Source organism: Durio zibethinus, chromosome 6 (assembly GCF_047325235.1).
Source record: "Durio zibethinus cultivar Kanyao isolate XHJ-2024 chromosome 6, ASM4732523v1, whole genome shotgun sequence".
NCBI lineage: Eukaryota > Viridiplantae > Streptophyta > Magnoliopsida > Malvales > Malvaceae > Durio > Durio zibethinus.
The window spans coordinates 23,801,201-23,824,069 of NC_143167.1; the positions used below are offsets into that span (position 1 = coordinate 23,801,201).

Consider the following 22,869-nt stretch of genomic DNA (forward strand, 5'->3'; position numbering starts at 1 on the left):
CAAAATCTGAAATTGATTACATTAACCAAATATTTTATGAAATATTTTAATTCCATTGTTTTTGTTAAAAATCAACCAAATTGAAAATATAATGAAAAATTTTTTTATTTGCATCAACAAAATATTTCAAGACAAATTCTAATTCCATTTTTTTGTTAAAAAAATCAACAAAATTAAAAATAGTCAAATTCAATAAAATTGAAGTACTAACAATAAAATTCAAGATTGAATTATAGCATGTAATTTTAAATTTTACCTTAATCCCTTTTAAAAATACAATTAAATTTTTTATACATTAAGGAATTTTCGTTTCCTTAGAAAAATGAAGAATTTACTGGAAAATCTTCAAAATTTAACAGTAGAAATATCTCACATTGATTTATATATTCTAGAAAAAGCTAAGATTGTAATCAAATTAATTCAAGTTAAGTAAATATATAAAAAGTACTAAATTCATGAATATGGGCATATTTACACTGCTATTTCAAGTGTTTAGTCGATCTCATTTGCTAATTAATTAGTAATTACTACTACTACTATACCAAGTACCAAAAACTTGCATGAGTCTGTCTCTCTTTCGGTATACTTTTATCTAGTAAACCTTTCACAGTCGCTTTTATAGAAATGAGATGAGAAAGTGAAGCAGAGACGGGCAGACAGCAGAGAGTTGGGTCTAAAAGAGTAAAGAAAATGGGAGATGAGATACCGTCTTCTTTAAATTAAATAACTTTGAAAGATTAATAAGTGATTGGTTTAATTGATTAAATTTATTTTTTTTATAAAAAATATATTAAATTTAAATTTTATTAGTGATTATTTGTTAAAATGTATGATTTATAATTATTTATTTTAAATTATTAAATATAACATATTTTATTTTAATTTAAAAAATTAAATAATTTATTTATCTCAAATTTTTTTTTTAACAAAAAAAATTGAAAGAGGGAAAGATTTAAATGTTGTTGTTTAAGTAAAATTATATATTAAAGCAATTAATTAAAAATTAAAATCTATAAATTAAAGGATAGATAGTACTGGTTTTCAGACTGACGCCTCCGACATTTGGGCTCTCACTTTCTCTCTCTCATTTACTTCTGTACGTTTCTCATCTATATAAACCATTTTCCTTTCTTTTATTTTCCATTATCCCTCTTTTTCTCCCTCTTTACTTTCACCAAAACCCCACCAAAACACAACACAAACGAGGCAATCCCTCAGTGAACTCCCTACCCCTAGCTACCACTTTGTTTAATTGACTAGAACTCACCTTGAAAAGTCAAATTATTTCAAGTTGAATCCCTTTCTCTATCTGTCTCAATAGCCCCATCGAAGCCCCAACTTTTTTCAGTTTCCTCGTTGAATTCTCTCTCTCCTATATATATATATATATGTATGTATGTATGTATGTATATTAACATAATATCCCCCTCCCCCACTGTGTGGACCTCACGCTTTTCAGCTTCTTAATTAGCTGTAAGTACAACTCATACATAAATTCCCTTTTATAATTTTCAACTACAAATTAAGCCAGCCACCGGTCGCAAACTAATACTATTACTGCTCTCAGACCCTCATCTACACAAAGACAAATTAAGAGAGACCAGATGAACAGTTTTGAATCTCAAAGACAAGATCACTCCTTGAAAGGGAGATGGCAAGACAGAAGATTCCCTAACATCAACACCCCCAGATTTGTTGGTGCTTCAATCCCACCTCACTCTTCTACACCCTTGATCTTGTCGCCTAACCCTAATGACGCTACCAAACACTTCCAGCGTTTCCCTGCTCTTGATGATGATCTTGTTTCCAGCGTCGTCCCCCCAGTGACTGTGGTGCTTGAAGGCCGTTCCATCTGTCAGCGCGTCAGTCTCCATAAGCATGCAAGTTACCATAGCCTTGCAAAGGCTCTCAGGCAAATGTTTGTGGACGGAAACGACGATGGAGTCATCTCGGACAATGATCTTGATCTTTCCAATGCTGTTCCTGGTCACCTCATTGCCTATGAAGACATGGAAAATGATCTTCTTCTCGCTGGAGACCTTAATTGGAAGTAAGTCCTCAAGCATTAGTATTTCTCTTAATTTCTCTCAAACAATTAAATATATATTATTCTAAAAATTTAAACCCTAATACTAATTTTTTTTTATTTTTCTAATTTGAATGATTAAGACTTTAAAAATTTGTTTGTATGTGTGAAAATAAGCAGGGATTTTGTACGTGTGGCTAAGAGAATTCGGATACTGCCAGCGAAGGGGAATTCAAGGAGGGGAAGAGGGGCATAGTTTGTTGGGCTAATTTTGGCTTCTTTAAACTTGAGTATATGCTGTATTTGTCAAGGAAGAACTTACATGTGTGAAAACATAAAGAAATTAAGAAAGAAAAGAAGCAAATTAAGCTCTTTAATTTGATTCCTTAACTGGGAATGTATTTTTCTTATAGCTAATTCTCATATCTAGAGTTCCCTGTAGCCTTGTCCTTTTTTTGAAAATAAAACAACTTTTTCCATACGGAGCGACTGTTCTTCTGCTTCTTCTCTAGGGTATCTAAATCGGAAATTCTAAATCAAGTGACCAATGTTTAATTTGGTTGGTTGAGTCAGTATATGATTCAAATCCTTTGTTTGTAAAATTTAAGTTTGAATCCCTCACACCAGGGATTTAAAAAACGGTGGAATAACGAAATAAAGGTCGTTATTTTGTGGTAACATTGATGTTCGCTACAACTATTAAAAAAATATCGGATAAAAATATTATTCACGATGTTAACGACACGTTATGATCGTAAAAAATAACCTAACAGTAAATAACGATAAAAACGGATCATTATTATCGTAATTCTGTATTTTATCAAAAAAATAATAATAATCTCAGTTTTCATTTAAGAAAAATTAAAAACTAAAAAATACAATCTCAATCAAAATCAAAGTTTATATTAAGATCAAACATGAGCAAGTAAAGAGGTTAAGTTTCAAGTTTAAAAAAGGTGCATTGCTCAAGGGGAATAAGGAAGAGAAAGGAAAAGAGGAAAGGTTGTTTTGAGTTGGGCAATGAATGGAGGAGCAACAGCAGGTGATGGCTGGAATTGGAGGTTGCATCTCGGGTTTAGGCTAGGAAAGAAGAAGAGGCACTGCTCGTGAGATAAAAAAAAGAAACAGAAGAAAAAGAGATTTGGGATTTGCCAAGACCTAAACGACATAGTTTGAAGATTAAAGACAAAAAAATTAGAAAAATAAAAGAAGGCTTGAACCAGACCCATTTTGATGCAAAAGTTGGTAACTTATTTTGTTTTTGGGCTCATTAAATTTATGGTTATAAGTTTTAATATCAAAACCTAATTGAATATAATTTATATATTTTTTAAGTTTTTTTATTTGTAATTTGTTTATTTTTAATTCATAAATATAAAATATTTATGAATAAAAAGATACATTATTAATAACTAAATAAATATAAAATTTTTTGGAGTACGAAGTACTTTTATAATAACAAAAAATTATGATTATTTTTTATATAAATAAAAAAATCATAAAATTACTTTAAAAATTATTAAAAAAAATTTTATAATATAATTATAATTATTATATTTTATAATAAATTATATAAAATTAAAAAAATTTTACGATCACGATGAATATAATAACTGTGATAACAATTATTATATTCACGATCATAATAAATATATCATAATAAAAAAATGAGATCGTTACAATTTGAATCCATGCCTCAGGTATTAAAAAGGCATGCATTGCCAACGAGCATTTGGCTCAGCAGTACGAGGGACGGCTGCTTGAGTTCGAGGCGTAAATTCCTCTCCAATCAAAGTAAGTCTTGCAATTAATAGGGTTGGATGGAGTGCAGGGTAGGTTAAAGTAGAATAGGGGGACTTTGAAAAAAAAAGGAGAAAGACATGCATTAAATTAATGGTAAAGAATAAGGTTTGTTAAATTTTGTTTGAGTTGTGAACGTAGCTACCCCTTGTCAAGTAGTGTTGGTTATAAGGTATGGACTCTTTTCAGATGGCATTGGCTAAGGCACGTATTTCCCGTCTATCACTGATGACGAGAGACGGATTTGGCCACAATTTGCATCATATTTATCACTCTCATCATTTTCACCTGTGGAGCTATCACGCTTGACTTTATCTTGATTGAGTTTTGAACATAATATTTAAATTGAGATGTTATAATATTAATAAAAATATTTTTTATTTAATTTTAATTTTAAAATATATTTAAATGTATTAATTTTAATAAACTTAATGAACATACTCAACCTAAACCTAACTTTTCAAATATAAACCGAGCTCAAAAAAAGGAAAGATATACCATTGAAACAATTATATATATTTATTAATTCTTGGTTGGCATGGGATATTGTATCAAAAAGGGTATTTTAAAATTTTAATAATAATTTTCTCTTATATTTTCAAATATAATCACAAATTATATTAAATAATTTAAGCAAGATTAGTGAATACGATATAAGAAAATAATGTAATTGAGACAATAAATTTCAAAGTTGAAACCAATAATGACATGGCTTAATTAATTTGTTTTGTAGCAAAAATTGATCCCTCCCCAATAAGCCTCGAATTGCTTAAAATTTTTATGGTTGAGATGTCATTGTTTAAGAAAGTATACATCAAGAGTTGAAAATGGCAGGCATTGGTTATTATCCATGATCCATATTTATATTACATTGAAGATGTGTGTGGTACGATGGATGGATGGATGGTGAAAAATCCGATCAAGCAGACAAGACAAGGTCACGTCAATGCTGTTACCACCTCTCTCCCCCATAAGGGCATGCAAGTAGGCAGGCACCTCCAATCAAACATTTATGCTTATACCTACTCACTGTTTCCTTTTTCTCCACCTAAAACTAAAAATGTACTACTACTACGTTTTATATATTGTTCTCCCAACGTTCCATTGCACGTGCAACATTGCTTGTAAAAAAAGGGATTTTTTTTTTAAGTTTAAAAAATGGGTTACTTTGGGATTGGAGAAATCTCTCTTTCTCTCCGAATTTTTTATTTTTCTTTTTATAAAAATGATATATTTTTAAAAAATCAACAAAAATTTAAATTCTAGTACTACTCGTGCCTCTTTCACAGGCATTATTCTTTTGATCATATGTTACATGGATTCCTGTACTCATATCCGATACGGATACGTGTTTAAGTGTGTGGCTCATCTTTTATTCAAATTTAAAATTTTGGATTAGTATATTCAGTTAAAAAAAAATCTAAAACTAAGATATAAATACATGGACAAGTCATAGTTTTTTAACAAGGACAAGTCATATTAAATACTTTTAAAAATATAATACATTAATATTTTTATATAAATAAACATTCTTTATATTTTTCTTCGTAAAAATAAAAATCCTCTTCTATAAAAATGCTTCATTTAACAAATTTGTTTTTAACTATTATTATTTTTAACTAATTTTTGTCTATCAATTACGAAAAAATCCAAATATTTTGGGCTCAAATATTAGCATAACTTTCAAACACAACTCAAACTAAAAATAAAAATTTATATTTGATGCATTATTAATATATATATATTATAAATTATCAATACATCATAAATTATCATTTTATTAATTTATTTTAATATAATTACATATTTAAAATTTTTAAAATATTTATTTTAAAAAATTTTAAGATTTTAAACTTGTTAACCATAATTTGTAATAAATAATATATAACTCAATACAAATAATGTGTCAAACAGATGCCCTAATTTGTCTCGTTTATTTTTTGGGTTAGAAGTCGAATTATTGCAATCACAGGCAGAATGTCACGATTCACATTAACTTATGAAATATTATCCACTTTGATTCATTGACCTCACAATTTTATCTTATAAAAAACGTTTCATAAATTGAAGAATTATAAACCCTTACATCCAAAGATTAACTTTAGTACATAACCAATGTGAGATTTATGACTCTTCTTTAAAACCGTAACATAGGGCACGTTCGGATTTTTATCGCATAATTTTTTAATTCATCAATATTTTAACGTTTCTCAATTATAAACCAGACAAGGGGGGCAAAGCAATCAGTAATAAAGATAATCACTTTCCAATTTCCATAACTGTTAATTAACGTCTATAAACCAAAATAAGCTCAAAAGAAAATAAATAATGTGCCTTAAGTTAAAGAATGATCAAGGTGCATATAATGGTTAAGAATCAATTGATAAGAGTCTTCCTTCTGTTTGCGACAATGGAAGGTGCGAGGTTCATGGGGAGGTTTATGCACTTTCAAATGCAGGCAAACCCCACTCACTTGGGTTGAAATCTGATAAGGAGCTCAGAACTTGGTCTGCTAAGGCATGGTGGGAGCTATCGAGCATTGGATCTGGAACCATAACCACAGACCTGCCGGAAAAACTTTTGAGAGCTCAGAGGAAATATTCAGCTTTACACAAGCTATAAGTCTAGATGGTAAAGGATCATGCAATTAGACGAAGGGCAATATATCTGAACCACAAAAGAAACGAGATTAAATGCTTTGCTAACAGAGGAATATATCAACTTGTTGTCAAGAACAATAATTAGAACTTCAAGCCTCAGAAGAATAATGATGCAATAATGGTGTTAGATGACTGACTTGTTCACCATATGAACTAAAGTACCTTATATATATAAGAAAATAATGAGTTCTTTTAATGTGCACTTGCCAACATATCAAAAAATAGTTATTAGCCCAAATCTACTAAACAATCACGGAGGATATTCGTACTTCAGTTAAGTTGCAATCCTCACAAGAAAATTAAATTACACATGCCTCTCCCATGAAAGAGTGAATTTTCACAATTCCTACATATCCATAGTGGAATCCCCGCAATGCCCCATTTTACTTAAGTCAGCCAGCACACAACAATTTTAAGACAATAGTTATTCGTTAATTTGAACCACATGTATCTTCACAAAACTGTCAGGCAATATCCCCTTTGGCAGTATACCATTCCTATGGCTATGACCTTAATATGATGCATCAAATGATTGTATACAATGGACCATCTAGTTGATTTGAAAAATTAACATGATGATTAGAAATTATGAAGAAATGCTGCAACATGCTCAAGACCTCACAAAAATGCCAAGAAACAATGGCTTGGATAGGGCATGAGTTTGTGCAGTTAGCCATTTCATGACAGACAAATGCGACATGAATATTTATCTAATGACCACAAAACTATCTCCTTCTTAATAAGAAAGAAAAATATAGCATTTCTAAAACCAGGGGAACATGCCAATGGTGCCCTAACTCACTAACCACTAGTATTATAATGCTAAAGAAATATCCACTTAAGGCTAAATTATGCAGAGAACGATCTCTAATATAGAATATTGTGTTGGATAGCAAACTGGTTTTCAGTTTTGCGGTGGGTTAAAGATAGAAAATCAAGGGGTATAAGGAAATGGCTTCAAGGTGTGCTGCAAATATCAATTTACTTTAGGCTTATTTCGCCCCCACCAGTCACGGAATGCAATAGGAGTTGAATTGAATAACCTTAAGATGAAATGAAGGCTTTTATGATGACACCTTTTACTTGTGAAATCAAACCACTAAACACCTTTGATGAGGAAACGGAAATATCTTTCTTATTTACGGTTTTTTGCAACAAAACAATGTCTAAGAGACTTCTTCATTGAGAATGAGAGAGAAAAGGAATAATAAAAATCTATCAATCTATATCTCTCTGGAATTTTCTGTCATCTCCTTGATAGTTCATGATACTATTGATATGCAACAAGAATAATAAGCTATACATAAACCATTAACCAATTAATTAATACTATACAGTGTGCATCACTTCAAACTTAAATAGATCTTTACTGAAAGGTTTTTTGTGATAGAACAGAATTGCAACCCTAATACTTTAACTAGAACCAAAGGAATTATGCAAACATTTGTCATTATCTCCAGTAAAAGGATAAAAGAAGAAACTACAGATGCAATAGGGGTTGAATAAAATAACCATAGGATACAATGAAGCCTTTTCTGATAATACCTTTCACTTGTGAAATATAACCACTAAACAACTTTGATGAGGGATCGGAAATATCTTTCTTGTAGGAAAATACTTAGTTACAGCTAGTTCTAATCTATATATATATATATATATATATTTGTATCCCTAGAATTAAGGACAAAAAATTATACTAGACAATCTCTCGATTATAGGGATCAAATTTAGGAAGATTTAGTTTCCTAGTTTACCCTCTAGTTAGCTATATATGAACCTATGGTGCTTGTATAATTCTACAGACAAGTTTTCTATGTATTTAGTTTTTCCACATTGTATCAAAGCTTTTGGCTCTTTTTAGGAAGAAAATTTTTTCAACCTTCATTGCTTAATTCTATTTTAGGCCTTCATAGCCAAACCATGTTAAGTCTTTCAGTCTTTTATTCTTTTTTCCCCTTTTTGGCCTCATTGCCTAGAATTATCTTTGATTAAACCTTTATTATCAAGACTCATTTCAGTCCTAAGAAAGATAACTATGTCAGAGATAGCAGAATCTGCCGTTACTACCTTATTTGAGGAAGTGACAACTGGTCAAACCATAGGAGAACTAAAAAATATCCAAGCCGCATACAGATTGAATAGAAAAAACTACTTGAAATGGTCTCAATTGGTTCAAACCTTTCTAAAAGGGAAAGGAAAATTTAGCCATCTTCTTGGTATTGGTCCTAAGAAAGGAGATCCAAAATTTGAGGCTTGGGATGAAAAGGATTCCATGGTTATGTCATGGCTGTGGAATTCTATGACACCAGATACTAGTGACACTTGCATGTTTTTGTCCACAGGCAAAAACATTTGGGAATCAATTTGGCAAACCTACTCCAAAGTTAGGGATGCTGCTCAAGCCTATGAGATAAAAGTCACAACTACAACTTTCAAACAAGGGAATAAGTTAGTCACAAAGTATGCTATTCTTCTAAAAAATCTTTGGCAAAAGATGGACCATTGCCGGTGCATAGAAATGAAGTGCAGTGAAGATGCAGCAACTTTGAAGAAATTTATTGAAAAAGATCAAGTCTATGATTTTCTTGCTGGACTTAATATTGAGTTTAATCAAGTCAAAGTCCAAATTTTTGGAAAAAAGGATCTGCCTTCTTTAAATGAGGTGATATCCATGGTTAGAGCAGAACAGAGCAAAAGAGGAGTGATGCTTGACAGTCCGCATGTAGAAGGATCTGCGATGGTGTCTAATGGTGGGAAGAACCAAAACTTGGAACAATTATCAATCAATGAGAAAGAGAAAGGTGATTTGGCTAAAACCTCAAGTCATGACAATCTTTGGTGCACCTATTGCAAGAAGCCAAGGCACAACAAAGATCTTTGTTGGAAACTAAGTGGAAAACCTTCAACTTCAAGCAAAGAATGGGGTTATAAAGGAGGATAGCCAAGAAATCAAGGGCAAGGTCACAAGACTGCAGTGGAGTCAAACCAGGAGAAGTATCGGGAATAAGGAAAGTTGGACAAATAAGAGATTGAGAAACTAAAGCCTATTGCGAACTCTTGAAAAGGCTCCTGGTGTATGTTCCTTGGCACACTCAAGTAAGGTCTCCAGTTCAAGTAAAGTCTCTAATTCTCATGGATTAAATGTCTTGGATAAGTCTATTAAAAGTTCTTGGGTCATTGACTCAGGATCCACAGAGCATGACACATTATTCACAGATGATTAGTACATATGCCCTGTGTCCTAGTAATAAGAAAATTGTTGTTGTAGATGGTTCACTTAGTATAGTGGTAGGATTAGGAGATGTTCAAATTAATCACTAATTTTTTCTTAAAAATGTTCTTTATGTTCCTAGATTGTATACTAATCTAATATCTATACAAAAACTTACTTGAGACATGAACTACAATATGACCTTTTATCCCTCCTATTATGAATTTAGGACTAGGGTTTGAGGAAGAAGATTGGACTTGCTAAGAAGAAGGATGGACTATACTATCTTGAGACATTCAACAACGCAAGTGATATCAAAAATAGTTTAGCTTTGTCATTTCTTTTTAAAAAATCTCCCAACAAAGACAAAATCTAGCTTTATCATTTTCGTCTTGGACATCATTCTCTTGGAACTTTGAAAAACATGTTTCCTTCTTTGTTCAAAGGATTAAATGTCAAAAATTTTCATTGTGATTTTTGTGAATTTGCAAAGCATAGACATGTGTCTCTTCTAGTTAATAATAAAAGAAGTTCTACTCCTTTTTACTTGATTCATAGTGACATTTAGGGTCCCTCTACAATTCCTAATATTTCTGGTGTAAGGTGGTTTGTTTCATTCATAGATGATAGTACCAGGGTCTCTTGGATTTTTTTACTTAAATCCAATTCAGATGTGGATAGTGTGTTTTTAAGCTTCCAAAACATGATACAAAATCAATTTGGAGTGAAAATCAAGAGATTTGGGTTGGATAATGCAAGAGATTATTTCATCCAGCGTCTATTTATCTATTTCCAAAAAAAAGGGATTATCCATGAGTTATGTTAATACTCTACAGTATTTTTGACTTGAATGGAGTGGAGAGGAAAAATAGCTATTTACTAGCCACAATCCGATCCTTACTTTTTCAAGCAAACGTGCCTAAATCCTATTGGAGGAAGCTGTTCTCACTGTCACAAATTATAAATAGGTTACCTTCAAGAGTTTTGTGATTTAAAACTCCTATGGAACTACTCTCACAATTCTTTCCCAACTTTAATACCACAAACAACCTCACACATAGGATATTTGGTTGTACATCATTTGTTCATGTTCACAATCATAATAGGGAGAACTTGGATCCAAAAGCAATTAAGTGTATGTTTGTGGGGTATTCATCAACTCATAAAGGGTATAAGTGCTATCATTTTCCTATCAAAAAATTCTGTGTCTGCAGATATTACTTTTGAAGAAAGTAAACCATTTTGTACTCAACCTCATCTTCAAAGGGAGACGTAATTTATTGAAGATATGGATATAAACTTCTTTTTGCTTAACTTGTCCTCCTCCAAAATAGTTTCACCCATTAATTCTTCTGAGTCTAAACCTATTTCTTTTGACTTCAAGTCAAACACTGAATCTAAGTCTAAATCTACTACAAACACAGAAGTTATGACTAAGGATAATACTATTCTTGATTCTATGAAGGAATTATAGGTGTACTCAAGAAGGAAAGTTCCAACTTCAAAACCGGTTCAAGTTCAAGAACCTGATCCAAACTCTTAAAATAAGGTAACTACAGTCTCTGACTCCATTTCTCAAAATGAGCATGAATCTCCTAAAACTAAAACTAAAACTAGTGATTATGATCTACCTATTGTGATTAGAAAAAGAACCAGAGAATGTATTAAACATCAATTATACCCAATCTCTAATTTTGCGTCATATGAAAAATTCTCACCATCTCACAAAAATTTCCTTGCAGACTTAAAAACTATTTCTATTCCAACTACAATTGGCAGTTTCAACAATTTGATGTAAAAAATGCTTTTCTACATGGTGATTTGGAAGAATATATATATATATATATATATATATATGAAGGTTCCACTAGGATTTGGAGACCATCTAAAGGCAAACAAATGTATGTAAGCTGAAATAGGCTTTATACAGCCTTAAACAATCTCCTAGGACCTGGTTCGAGAGAATTGCCAAAGTGATGCTAGCAATGAGATAAAGCAGAGTCAAAGGGCTCATATGCTATTTATCAAGCACTGGGATTCAGGGAGAGTCACAATTCTTTTAGTATATGTTGATGATATAATTGTAATCGGAGATGATGAAAAAAAGAGAGAATCTTTAAAACAGTGTTTGGCCAGAGAATTTAAGATAAAAGAGTTAGGGAGATTGAAGTACTTCTTAGGAATTGAAGTAGCTTACTTACAACATGGTATTTTCCTCTTACAACAGAAATAGGTGATAGATCTTTTGAAGGAAACTGGGAAGCTCACATGTAAACCTACAAGTACCCTTATAGATCCTAATCATAAATTTGGAGAAGTTAATGAAGATGTTACTATAGATAGAAAGATGTACCAAAGATAAGTTGGAAGAGTCATTTATCTTTCACATTCTACACCTGACATAGCATATGCTGTGAGTGTGATAAGTCAATTTATGCATACTCTTAAAGAAGTGCACCTACAAGCTGTCTATCGTAAACCACACTTTTTGAAGGCCAAATCTTGGGGGAGGTATCTTGTTCAAACGAAATTTGGGACTGGTACTAGAGGCAAATACAGATACTGATTATGCAGGTTCAGTAACTAATAGAAGATTTACCTCAGACTACAACACTTTTCTAGGTGGTAATCTTGTAAATTGAAGGAGTAAAAAACATAATGAGGTGGCAAGATCAAGTGCTGAAGTAGAGTTTATAGCAATGGCTCAAGGAATTTGTGAACTACTAAGGTTAAAGATTATCCTAGAAGACTTGAAGATCAAGTGGATGGACCAGTGAGGCTCCACTATGATAACAAGTATGCAATAAGCATTGCACACAATCTTATGCAAAATGACAAAACAAAACACATTGAAGTAGACTGGCACTTCATAAAGGAGAAACTAGAAGTGGGTTGATTTGCATGCAGTATGTATCAACTAAGGGTCAACTTGCAGATGTGTTGACTAAAGGTCTCAGTAGTACAACATTTTAGGAAATTATTTCCAAGCTGGGAATGGAAAACACTTATTCACCAGCTTGAGGAGGAGTGTGGGAAAACACTTACTTACAACTAGTTGTAATCTGTACATACTTGTATCCCTAAAATTAAGGACAGAAAATTAGGATAAACAATCCCTTAATTATAGGGATCAAATTTAGAAAGATTTAGTTTCTTAGTTTACCCTCTAATTAGCTGTGTATAAACCTATGGTGCTTGTATAATTATAACCAGAGAAGTTTTCTATAGACTCATTTTTTCCACATTTCTTAGTTACAGTTTTCTATAGCAAACAATGTCTAAGAGACTTGCTTCCTGATTGAGAATAAGAGGGGAAAGGAATAATCAAATTCGATCTATATCCCTTTGGAATTTTTTGTCATCTCCTTGATAGTTCATGATCTTGTTGATATGCTACAAGAATAATAAGCTATACATCAACCATTAACCAATTAATACCATGCAGTGTGCATCATTTCAAACTTACATGTATCTTTACCAAAAGGTTTTTTGTGATAGAACAGAATTGCAACCCTAATACTTTAAGCGCTTCAACATAGAACCAAAGGAATTATGCAAACATTTAATGTCATTATCTCCATTAAAAAGATAAAAGAAGAAACTAGGTGAATAGCTGGAAAGTCTTCCTAATCCTAATGTACCAAAGGCTCATCATCTATTACATTGGCCAAAAAGTTGAACCATCAAAGACCTCCCAACACTTCTGATAGCAGTTTATGAAAACTTTTTAGATAAACCTAACTGATAAGGGTGACTTATTGGGAAAACAAAAAGAGTTTAAATTCAGCAGTGCTTATGGAAAGCATGGATGACTTGGCCATGATAATGAGTAAAATGGTATTGTTATTTGCAACATGTATTAAGGTGGTCAAGTGTAAAAATGCGGCATAAACAAACCAATAACTACTGCTGTGAAAAGACAAGTCAACAGACCAAAAATCTGCAACAGATATTAAATCACATATGATCAATTGGTAACTAAAATTTAGTCATAAATATATCCTTACAGATGTTAAATGCAATGAAAATGTAATCTCAGAGAAATTTTTACAGTGTACTTCATAAAACTTGTTAGCATAGGTAGTGAAGAATGTAACTGACCACTAACCATGAGTGATTATTGTTAATTAAGGGGATAATACTACAAGATACTCAACAATTATAGCCCTATAGAATAAAGAAATCTTATTTTACATGAAATTAGCTCAAACAGCATAAAATGAAAATAAAAGAACAGAAAACTCTAATCAAATTGAAAATCCCAAAAGTAAAACTTCGAGCATTAAACATATGATAATCAATTGTACTAAGTAATAGTAAAACTTAGAGCATTAAACAAATAATAATCAATTGTACTAACTAATCAGTAAACACATTCACTTACATCCCAGCATTTTTGGCTGCATGAACTCCCGCAGGTGCATCTTCAAACACAAGAATTTTCTGGGAACCTATTGGCCCACCCTGTTAATCCACAAATTATCTATCAGTTGTTATAAACCTTGATCTAGGACATTTCAAAGGTAACATAGAAAGGTAGCCATTGAAACAAGAAGAAATTCAGCATGTTTGCATTGAGAAAACTGAGAACTCAAATTTGAGAAAATTTGGCAAATTCCTCTTGCAAGAGAATAAATACTGCCATTTTATAGCTTTTTATTAAGCACAATTTTAGTTCCTTCAAAAGTTGATAGATTCTTGTGAGAAATGCCAATAAGAATTTTTTTTTAATCAATTTCTTAAATGAGGTAAGCCTTGGCAGTTGGCACAATAATAAAGTTACTCCATTGCAATTATGTCACAGGTTAAAGACATAGAAACAGCCTCTTTGAAAAGCATGGTAACGCTACACACATTGACAGTCCCTAGATTCTGCAATTCATGAGCCTCACGCACCGGCAGCCCTTTGTTATTTTTTGAATATGGCACTTATGTTCATGAATAGCATATTTATTTTAAATTCCTATTGTTTTAAATTGTCTTTTTTCTCTCCTTACTAGATCTATCAAATCCAAACAAGCAAAGGGTAAGAACTTAACTTAAAATCACTTCTATGTTCTTCTTTCTTACCACTTTTTTTTACTTCTCATATAACAAGTAATAAAACAAAAAAAAATCTTTATGTATGTTAAATCACATGTTACTATAATCAAGACTATAAGAGATAACACTATGATAGATTAATATTATACCTCAAACCTTCTAGCTGCAGCTAGGAATACATCTGGTGATGGCTTCCCTTGTTTAACTTCCGGATCATCACCAAGAACAATATGATGCATGAGTTTAAACAGTTCACCATGTCTTTGTGTTTTTAGCTCAAAATGCCGCCTGTGGCTTCTGCAAAATACATCTGGTGAGTGATTCTTGCATAGCCCTCCAAGAGCTTAAGCTTTTTCTTTTAAAAAGTAAAGGAGGGCAAAAACCATTCACACTTGTGCAAGTACTCTGTGTTTGTTAGTGAATAAAGCAATAAAAAGGGAATAAGAACTGAAAATGACAATGCTCACCCTGTTGCCAAGCAAATTGGAACTCCTTTTGCATGCAAGTGTTCAATCAAACGGCTAGCCCCTAGAATAGGAATTTAAAACAATTTATTACTTAACTCATTTGCAATAAATAAGAAAATGAAAATAAAAAACTAATTATATCTTCCCCTGTTGGCATCTAGTTTCATAGATTCATGATCTTTGAATTACTTTTCTTTTACAAGATTTGAAATATTCATGGGATTTCATTGCTAAAAGTATTAGGGGAAGCAGCTTCAAAAATGAAAGATTATCAGATGTAGAATCCTTAAAAATAACTTCTCAGTTGCCTTTGTGTGAGAATCATAGAATTTCTTTCCTCCATTTTCCTCCTTGTACTTTCCCATTCAGGAATTCTCATCATATTCTACTTTACCCTCTGCTGCTAGCTATCAATTAAAGCTGTTCTATAACTTGAAATTATATTTTAAAATTTTATAAAACACAAAAATAAGTTGGTTCTGATTGATTTAATGGCAACAACAACAAATTAAACCTTGGTGTTTGCTCTATAGCTCGAAAAATCTTTTTGTAGAAATGGAATCAGAAAGAAGTCCATCATAGTGATGTTTAATTAACCAGTTCAAGACAGCCAAAACCAACATGAATATGCAAGGATACCATATTCAGCTTCCCACCATTTCACCTATGAGAAAATTTCACAAAACACAATATTTAAGCAATCTTAACTTACTTTTCTTGATAGTGGTTTATACCTGATAAAACACAAAACAAGAATCCCTTTTTAAATTATTTTAATAAGAAATATGATCCTTAATTATTCCTTACACCAGGACAACAGGATAAAAGTGTTAGTGTATTAGTGTATGCGCGTGTGTGTGTGAGTTGGAATATTGTGGGAATATTCCATGGGAGATAGTTTAGGAGGGATTAATTAGGAGCATTAATGTGCAATTTGTAATTGATTCTCTTTCCTTAGTATTGTCTATACAATGAAAGGCTAATCTAAGGGATTAGAAAGTTGTTCTCTAAAGTCTTAATTCTAACATGGTATCAAAGCCAGCAACACAACCCTAGCTGCTGCCGCTCCCCCTCTACAATAGCTCCTACATCATCACCTAAGCAGTTGCTACTATAGACTTTGACCTCGCAACCCTAAAGCTATGTACTTAAAACTTTTCCTTCCTTTTCAGCAATCCTTCATTAGTTGAAAGGGGCCTACCCCCTTATTCTCAAAGGCTACAAGAAGAAAGGGTTGCAACTTCTTTGTGAATGATAGATTAAGGGAGATAAGTTCTTCTTGGTGTAGAGCGTGGTTGCAGAAGTAGGGACAAAATTTCTAGTTGTTGATTAGGGGTTGTGTTACCCAATTGAAAGATTACCAATTGTGTTCTGAAGGTAGAAGGTTTTGTAGCCATGGCCAAGGAGGAGGCAACTGCATCAAAGGTGATAACTCAAGAGATTATCACAAGCTCACAGTTGTCAGATGAGAAACTTGATGGCTCCAACGATGAGTCAAGTTGATATTCAATCAATACTTCACAAATGACTTTGGGATGCTTTAAAAATTGTTTATGCAAAATCTGAGAATTGGTAGAGGATCTCAAATGTTATCAGGGCATGGACTAGAATGGTGCAATCCAATAACAGCTTGAGGAAATATTTTCTTGCGTTCAAGGAGGTATATGACAAGTTTAATGAACTCAAGCCCTTGTTTACTGATTTGAAGACAAACCAGGAGCAACAAGAGGCTCTAGCTGTAGTGTTTTTCTTAGTAGGATTGAGGAAGAAGTACGCCGGTGCTAGTACTCAGATGTTAGTAGGCAGAGATCCACTTTCTTTACTAGATGCTTATAAGTGTTCGAGCAAGGTCACCTAGCATGATCCTCCACAGGAAGACAAGCTAGTATTTGTGGCCCCACAATGTGAAAGGCAAGTACCACTCAGTGGACATGGTGGATGAGGTAGAGGATGTGGTAGTAGAGGAGACACACGGTCCTACTATTATTATGGACAGTAGAGACACTTACGAAATTTTTGTCCGCGGCTTCGGGGCAATTCTGGCCCACTAACAGCATATGTGACTGATGCTGCACTTTAAACCCAGTAGCAAGAGGAGAAAGGAGTTTAGTTATCCCAGGACGAGTATGACAAGCTTATTCAAATACTTCAGAATCAGACTTCAATCTCCTCTCCAACAGCAACTTTTATACAAAGTAAATCTACTACATGCCCGGCTACCCCCTCAAAGACTTGGGTGATTGATTCAGGAACTTCGGATCACATGATGAGTTACAGGTACTCTTTATTCATATACTCCTATGATGGGGAAATGGTTTGTTTTGGTTGCTGATGGAAACTCTATAGATATTGTGGGGAGTGGCAAGGCTTGACCTATATCCGTGTTACCTTTACATTCTATGCCATATGTCCCTTCTTATCCTTTTAACTTACTTTCAGTTAGTTAGATTACAAGGAATTTGAATTGCAGTGTCTCCTTCTTTCCCACTTATTGTGTTTTTCAAGATCTGTTGACGAAGCAGACTATTGGTAGGGGAAGGATTGAAGGTCTTTATGTGCTTGATGACATTCAGAAGATACAGTCTAGATTAATGACATACTCAGGAGAATTGTTATCAGCTTATGAGTCTCATTGTCGTTTTGGTCATCCATCCATGTCAACTTTACAAGCTATGTGTCCCCATTTATCATCTTTTAGTTTTGATTGTGAATCTTGCAAGTTTGCCAAACTGGACAGAGTGTCTTATCGACCTCGATTTAATAAAAGAGAAAAGTTTCCTTTTGTTGTGATTCATTCTGATGTATGGGGGCCTTGTCCTATTATTTCGAAATCTGATTATAGATACTTTGAGACATTTGTTGATGATTATTCATGAGTTTGTTGGTTGCATTTGTTGCGAAACTGCTCCGAATTATTCTCTGTCTTCACTACTTTTCATGCAGAAATATAGAATTAATTCGGTAAGTCTATCAAAATTTTACAGAGTGATAATGGAGAAGAGTATTTTTCTACAAAGATTGTTAAATTCCTAAATGCAAAAGATATTGTTCATCAGTCATTGTGTACAAATACCCACAGCAAAATGGGATTGTTGAAAGGAAGAATCGTCATTTGTGGGAAGTGGCTAGAGCTTTTTTGTTTCAAATGAAGGTCTCTAAGGTGTTTTGGAGTGAAGCTGTCCCCACAGCGTGCTATCTTATAAATCGTTTGCCATCCTCGATTCTTGAAAGAAAAGTTCATCTTCAAGTATTGTGTCCTGATCGTCCCTTATTTCCAATCTCCCTCAAGGTGTTTGGGCGCACATGTTTCGTTCGTTACACTTATCCGGGTTGCACTAAATTAGACTCACATTCCCTTAAGTGTATCTTCCTAGGTTATTTACATGTCTAGAAAAGGTATCGATGCTACTCTCTAGACCTTGGTTGCTTTATTATTTCAACAGATGTCACGTTTCATGAGTTGGTTCCTTTTCCTTCGGTACTACAATCTCATCCATCACTTATCATATCAGAAGAAAAAGATTTTCTCATCTATCAGATACATAGTACACCAGTCAATGCATCTCCTTCTGAGCCATGCCCAAATACTCGATTTGGTCATACGTACACTAAAAGGACCTGCGTACATCCACCTAAGGAAACTTCCCCTATCAAGATAGTCTCTCCATTGATGGATCCACCTCGATACACTATGGCTAAAGATGTATCAATTGCTCTATGGAAAGGTACGTGAACTTGCAAAAATTTTCCTTTATACACGCCCTTATACAAAGGACTTTCTACTCAACTTCATACTTGTATTGCCACAATTGATGCTATTACTATGCTGTGTACACTTTGTGATGCTTTTGTAGATTCAGGATGCGTAATACTCTTTGTGATGCTTTTGCAGATTTAGGATGGCGTAAGGCTATGGAGGATTAGATGATGGCCCTAGAGACCAACCATACATGGGGCTTGGTTTCCCTACCAGAAGGGAAGCAAGCTATTGGGTGCAAGTGGGTTTACACCACAAAATTGAATCCTGATGGTTCATTGGCTAGATTGAAGGCAAGGCTAGTAGCGAAGGGATATACACAAACATATGGAGTAGATTATTTTGATACTTTTTCACAAGTGGCAAAGATGACATCTATTCGCCTATTTCTCATTTTTGTCGCTACATATAAATGGGCATTATATAAGTTGGACGTGAAGAATGCCTTCCTACATAGTGTCTAGACTGATGAGGTATATATGGAGCAACCACGGGGGCTTGTTGCTTAAGGAGACTCTGGGAAGGTGTGCTATTTGTGTAGGTCTCTGTATGGTTTGAAGCAATCTCCACGTGCGTGGTTCAGCAAATTTAGTGCAGCTCTTGTTCAGTATGGCATGCAGCAAAGTGAGAAGGATCATTTAGTATTTTATATTCGACAGATTTTTGGCCTTATATTGTTGGGAGTGTATGTAGATGATATCATCATCATTGGTAGTGATAGTGCAGATATTGATGGACGCAAGATATATCTTAAGTCCTAGTTTGAAACCAAGGATCTTGGTCAATTGAAATATTTTCTGGGTATTGAAGTTGCAGGGTGTAAAAAGGGAATCTTTATATCTCAAAGGATGTATGTGCTAGATATTTTGAAAGATGCAAGTTTGTTCCATGCTAAGCCAAGTGACACAACGAAGGATCCAAGTATCAAGCTTTCTCTAGAAGATAGCACTTTACTTGATCCCACACCTTACAGTAGACTAGTGGAAAAATTGAATTACCTGACTATGACAAGACCTAATATATCTTTTTCAATTAGTGTGGTTAGTCAATTCTCGATAGCTCTCAAAGATACTCATTGGAGAGCAGCGATGCGTATCCTCCGATATTTGTTAAGAAATCTTGAAAAGGGGATACTCTATAGATCTACTAGTGATAGGGGTATTCAAGCCTATGTAGAGGCAGATTGGGCAGGCTCTCCTATAGATAGAAAATCTACATTTGGTTTTGCTATCTTCCTTAGGATTAATCTGGTGTCCTAGAAGAGCAAGAAGCAGTAAATAGTTGCTAGGTCTAGCGCAAAAGCAAAGTATAGAGCCATGGCTTTGGCTACAACAGAGGTATCATGGATGGTTCGATTCTTAAATAAAATTGAGCTTTCAATTTGGACCCCTACAAAGTTATGGTGTGATAATTAGGTGGCGATTCATATTGCTTCCAATCCAATATTTCATTAAAGAACCAACGATATAGAAGTTGATTGTCATTTCATTAGGGAAAAGTTGCAGAGTGGAACAATATTATCGAAGCATGTGAGCACAGGGGAACAACTAGCCGATATTCTTACGAAGTCACTTCTAGAAGTTTGAGTTCACTATATATGTAACAAGCTGAGCATGACTGATATATATGCTCCAGCTTGAAGGGTAGTGTTAGTGTATGCATGTGTGTGAGTTGGAATATTATGGGAATATTCCATGGGAAACAGTTTAGGAGGGATTAATTGGGAGCATTAATGTGTAATTTGTAATTGATTCTCTTTCCTTAGCATTATCTATATAACGAAAGGCTAACCCAAGGAATTATTAAGTTGTTCTCTAAAGCCTTAATTCTAACAAAAAGAATCACTTATTGAACTTTAACTGATAAAAAATTGAAATTATGATACATAAGAGTGGAAAATTGCTAAATAATCAGCATTGCAAAGTCTACAACTATTATTAGCATTGCCACAAAGATAAGAAGATATTGTATTCCACAAAATGCAATTTTAAAATAGCTTGGATTTGTGTCTTTTGATTAATTATTATCACTTTTAAGTTATAATAATTAAGTTAAATAGAAATTTTGAACTAATATTTTGATAAATAATTAACTGAAAGATGAATGTTGTTAAAAAAAAAAAAAAAAACCTGGCATGAGCTCACTAGTTGGAAACAAACTTTGCAGCATTGCCTCTCTTTCTTCAAGGAAATCCTCAGCTGAAAGAGAATCACTGATCCCAGTCTCTTCAACAAAGACTCGAGCTGCTTCTATTGCTTTCTTACCCATCATTTTTGCCTTAAGAGACCAATCAAAAGTTTTATTAAATCTAGCAAGAATAATTTCCTGGACTTCAGTGTAGAACTTCTCTGTGTCTGCAGAAGACAATAGTAGGCATTATATCAGACTTTTAGTTTGTTTCCAAGAATAGTTTTTATATACCCGACAATTTAAACGTTCTATAAGTAGAAGCAACTGCCAAATACAACAAGAACTTAGCACAAATTTGTTAGCCATCTATCACCAAAGCAAATCAAAATATTGGAGAGTGGGAAGTCACTTAGCCAGCAACTTCCAACAAAGTAAAATCTATATATTCGGATAATATTACCAGTGAACAGAACAGCTAACTATGTTTGGGGTAAATATGCAAAACAAGGCTTCTGTTTACCAAATGTCTAGCACAAAACAACACCCACCAACAGAATAACTCCACATGCTCATATGATGTGATACATTATCGTATCTAATATAATCGCTGCAAACAAAAGAAATATGAAGAAAAGCACAAGTAGCTTTCCCTTAGCTAAACTGTGATCAATTTAAGCATTTTCTTAGGGATCAAATATCATCAACTTCATTGCCAGAATGAAGGAAGATAATTAGGAATGCAGACATCGAACCCAGGAGGAATTATGATACCGACTAGAAAAAAAGATTAAGGCACAGGACTCTGCCCTCCAAAGACTAAAAGAAATTAATAATAGGATTTCAAGAAATCAAACAACACAGAGAAGTATTGGTTTAGTATCTGATGCATAGGACTAAAGATCAAAAAGTTTTTTTCTTGCAAAGTATTTGGAATCAGCACTGATAAATTGGGTCTGAATAGCAACTACATTGTTTAGATTTTTGAGTCAGGTAACATTGAGTGAGGGTGGGGAGGAAGATGGGAATTGAAAAAGCTGAGATGGAAGTAAAATATAATATGGAAAAGAAAAGAAAGCAAATGCAGGGATGGAATTACCAAGTAAGAGACCGTCCATGTCGAAGATGACGTGAGTAATGGTGGGTCTTTCGCCTGAAACAGCCGCCATTGAAAATCAGTTGTGGTTTTGGCTGGATTTTTTTTTTTTTTTTTTTTTTTTGAGAGAGAGAGAGAGTGTTGATTTGCGATTCGCTCGCTCAACTACGTAACTTTAGAGAGTGTGATGCTCGGAATCAGATTCCCGGCATTCCCGGATAATATTATATATGCCTTCCACCAAACGGCTAGACCTGTATAGGATTGGTTTATCTGCTCGACCCGGTGAACCTGAACCCTTTTGGTTAGATATTAAACAAGCTAGAATTCGGCCCCACTTCGTTGGGGTGAATTGATTTTATTAAAGGTTTTTTCATTATTTTTATATACATGTTTGTTTTTAACTTAAAAATCATAATAAATTTTTTTAATCTACATGTTAAATATTATAAATATATTAAAATTAAAAAATTTAATATGCTACTATTACATTTTTTTTATATTTTTTGTGTTATGTTGTGAAAGTTTAGGTTTTATTATATTTATTATATTTTTATATTTTATATTTAATAATAAACATATCCAAATAAAATAAATTTTGGATCCTCTCGATATTTTTCATAAGAATTCATAATTATTTTTATTTAAGAAAATGTTTTAAAAAATGAAACTTTTTAGTTGT

General features: G+C 33.2%; 2 protein-coding genes across 4 annotated transcripts; one reads left to right on the plus strand and one right to left on the minus strand.

Moving 5' to 3' along the window:
• The first annotated feature begins 1,204 nt into the window (after positions 1-1,204).
• On the plus strand, positions 1,205-2,467 carry IAA33 (indole-3-acetic acid inducible 33). The gene is made up of 2 exons (XM_022875440.2): positions 1,205-2,050; positions 2,207-2,467. Exons 1-2 carry the CDS (start codon positions 1,605-1,607, stop codon positions 2,280-2,282), a joined length of 522 nt encoding a protein of 173 aa, XP_022731175.2. The 5' UTR covers positions 1,205-1,604; the 3' UTR covers positions 2,283-2,467.
• A 3,609-nt stretch (positions 2,468-6,076) lies between these two features.
• LOC111285274 ((DL)-glycerol-3-phosphatase 2-like) lies at positions 6,077-22,481 on the minus strand. Of its 3 annotated transcripts, none has more exons than XM_022874620.2 (6): positions 22,191-22,479; positions 21,109-21,318; positions 15,208-15,268; positions 14,890-15,037; positions 14,082-14,161; positions 6,077-6,391 (listed from the first exon to the last, which is right to left on the minus strand). In XM_022874620.2, the coding sequence occupies exons 1-6, from the start codon at positions 22,258-22,260 to the stop codon at positions 6,265-6,267; spliced, it is 696 nt and encodes a 231-aa protein (XP_022730355.1). In that variant the 5' UTR covers positions 22,261-22,479; the 3' UTR covers positions 6,077-6,264. The 3 variants fall into 3 exon arrangements, with proteins under 3 accessions (XP_022730355.1, XP_022730354.1, XP_022730357.1); XM_022874619.2 differs by having other exon boundaries at positions 21,094-21,318; positions 22,191-22,477; XM_022874622.2 differs by having other exon boundaries at positions 6,352-6,493; positions 21,094-21,318; positions 22,191-22,481.
• Positions 22,482-22,869: the final 388 nt, after the last annotated feature.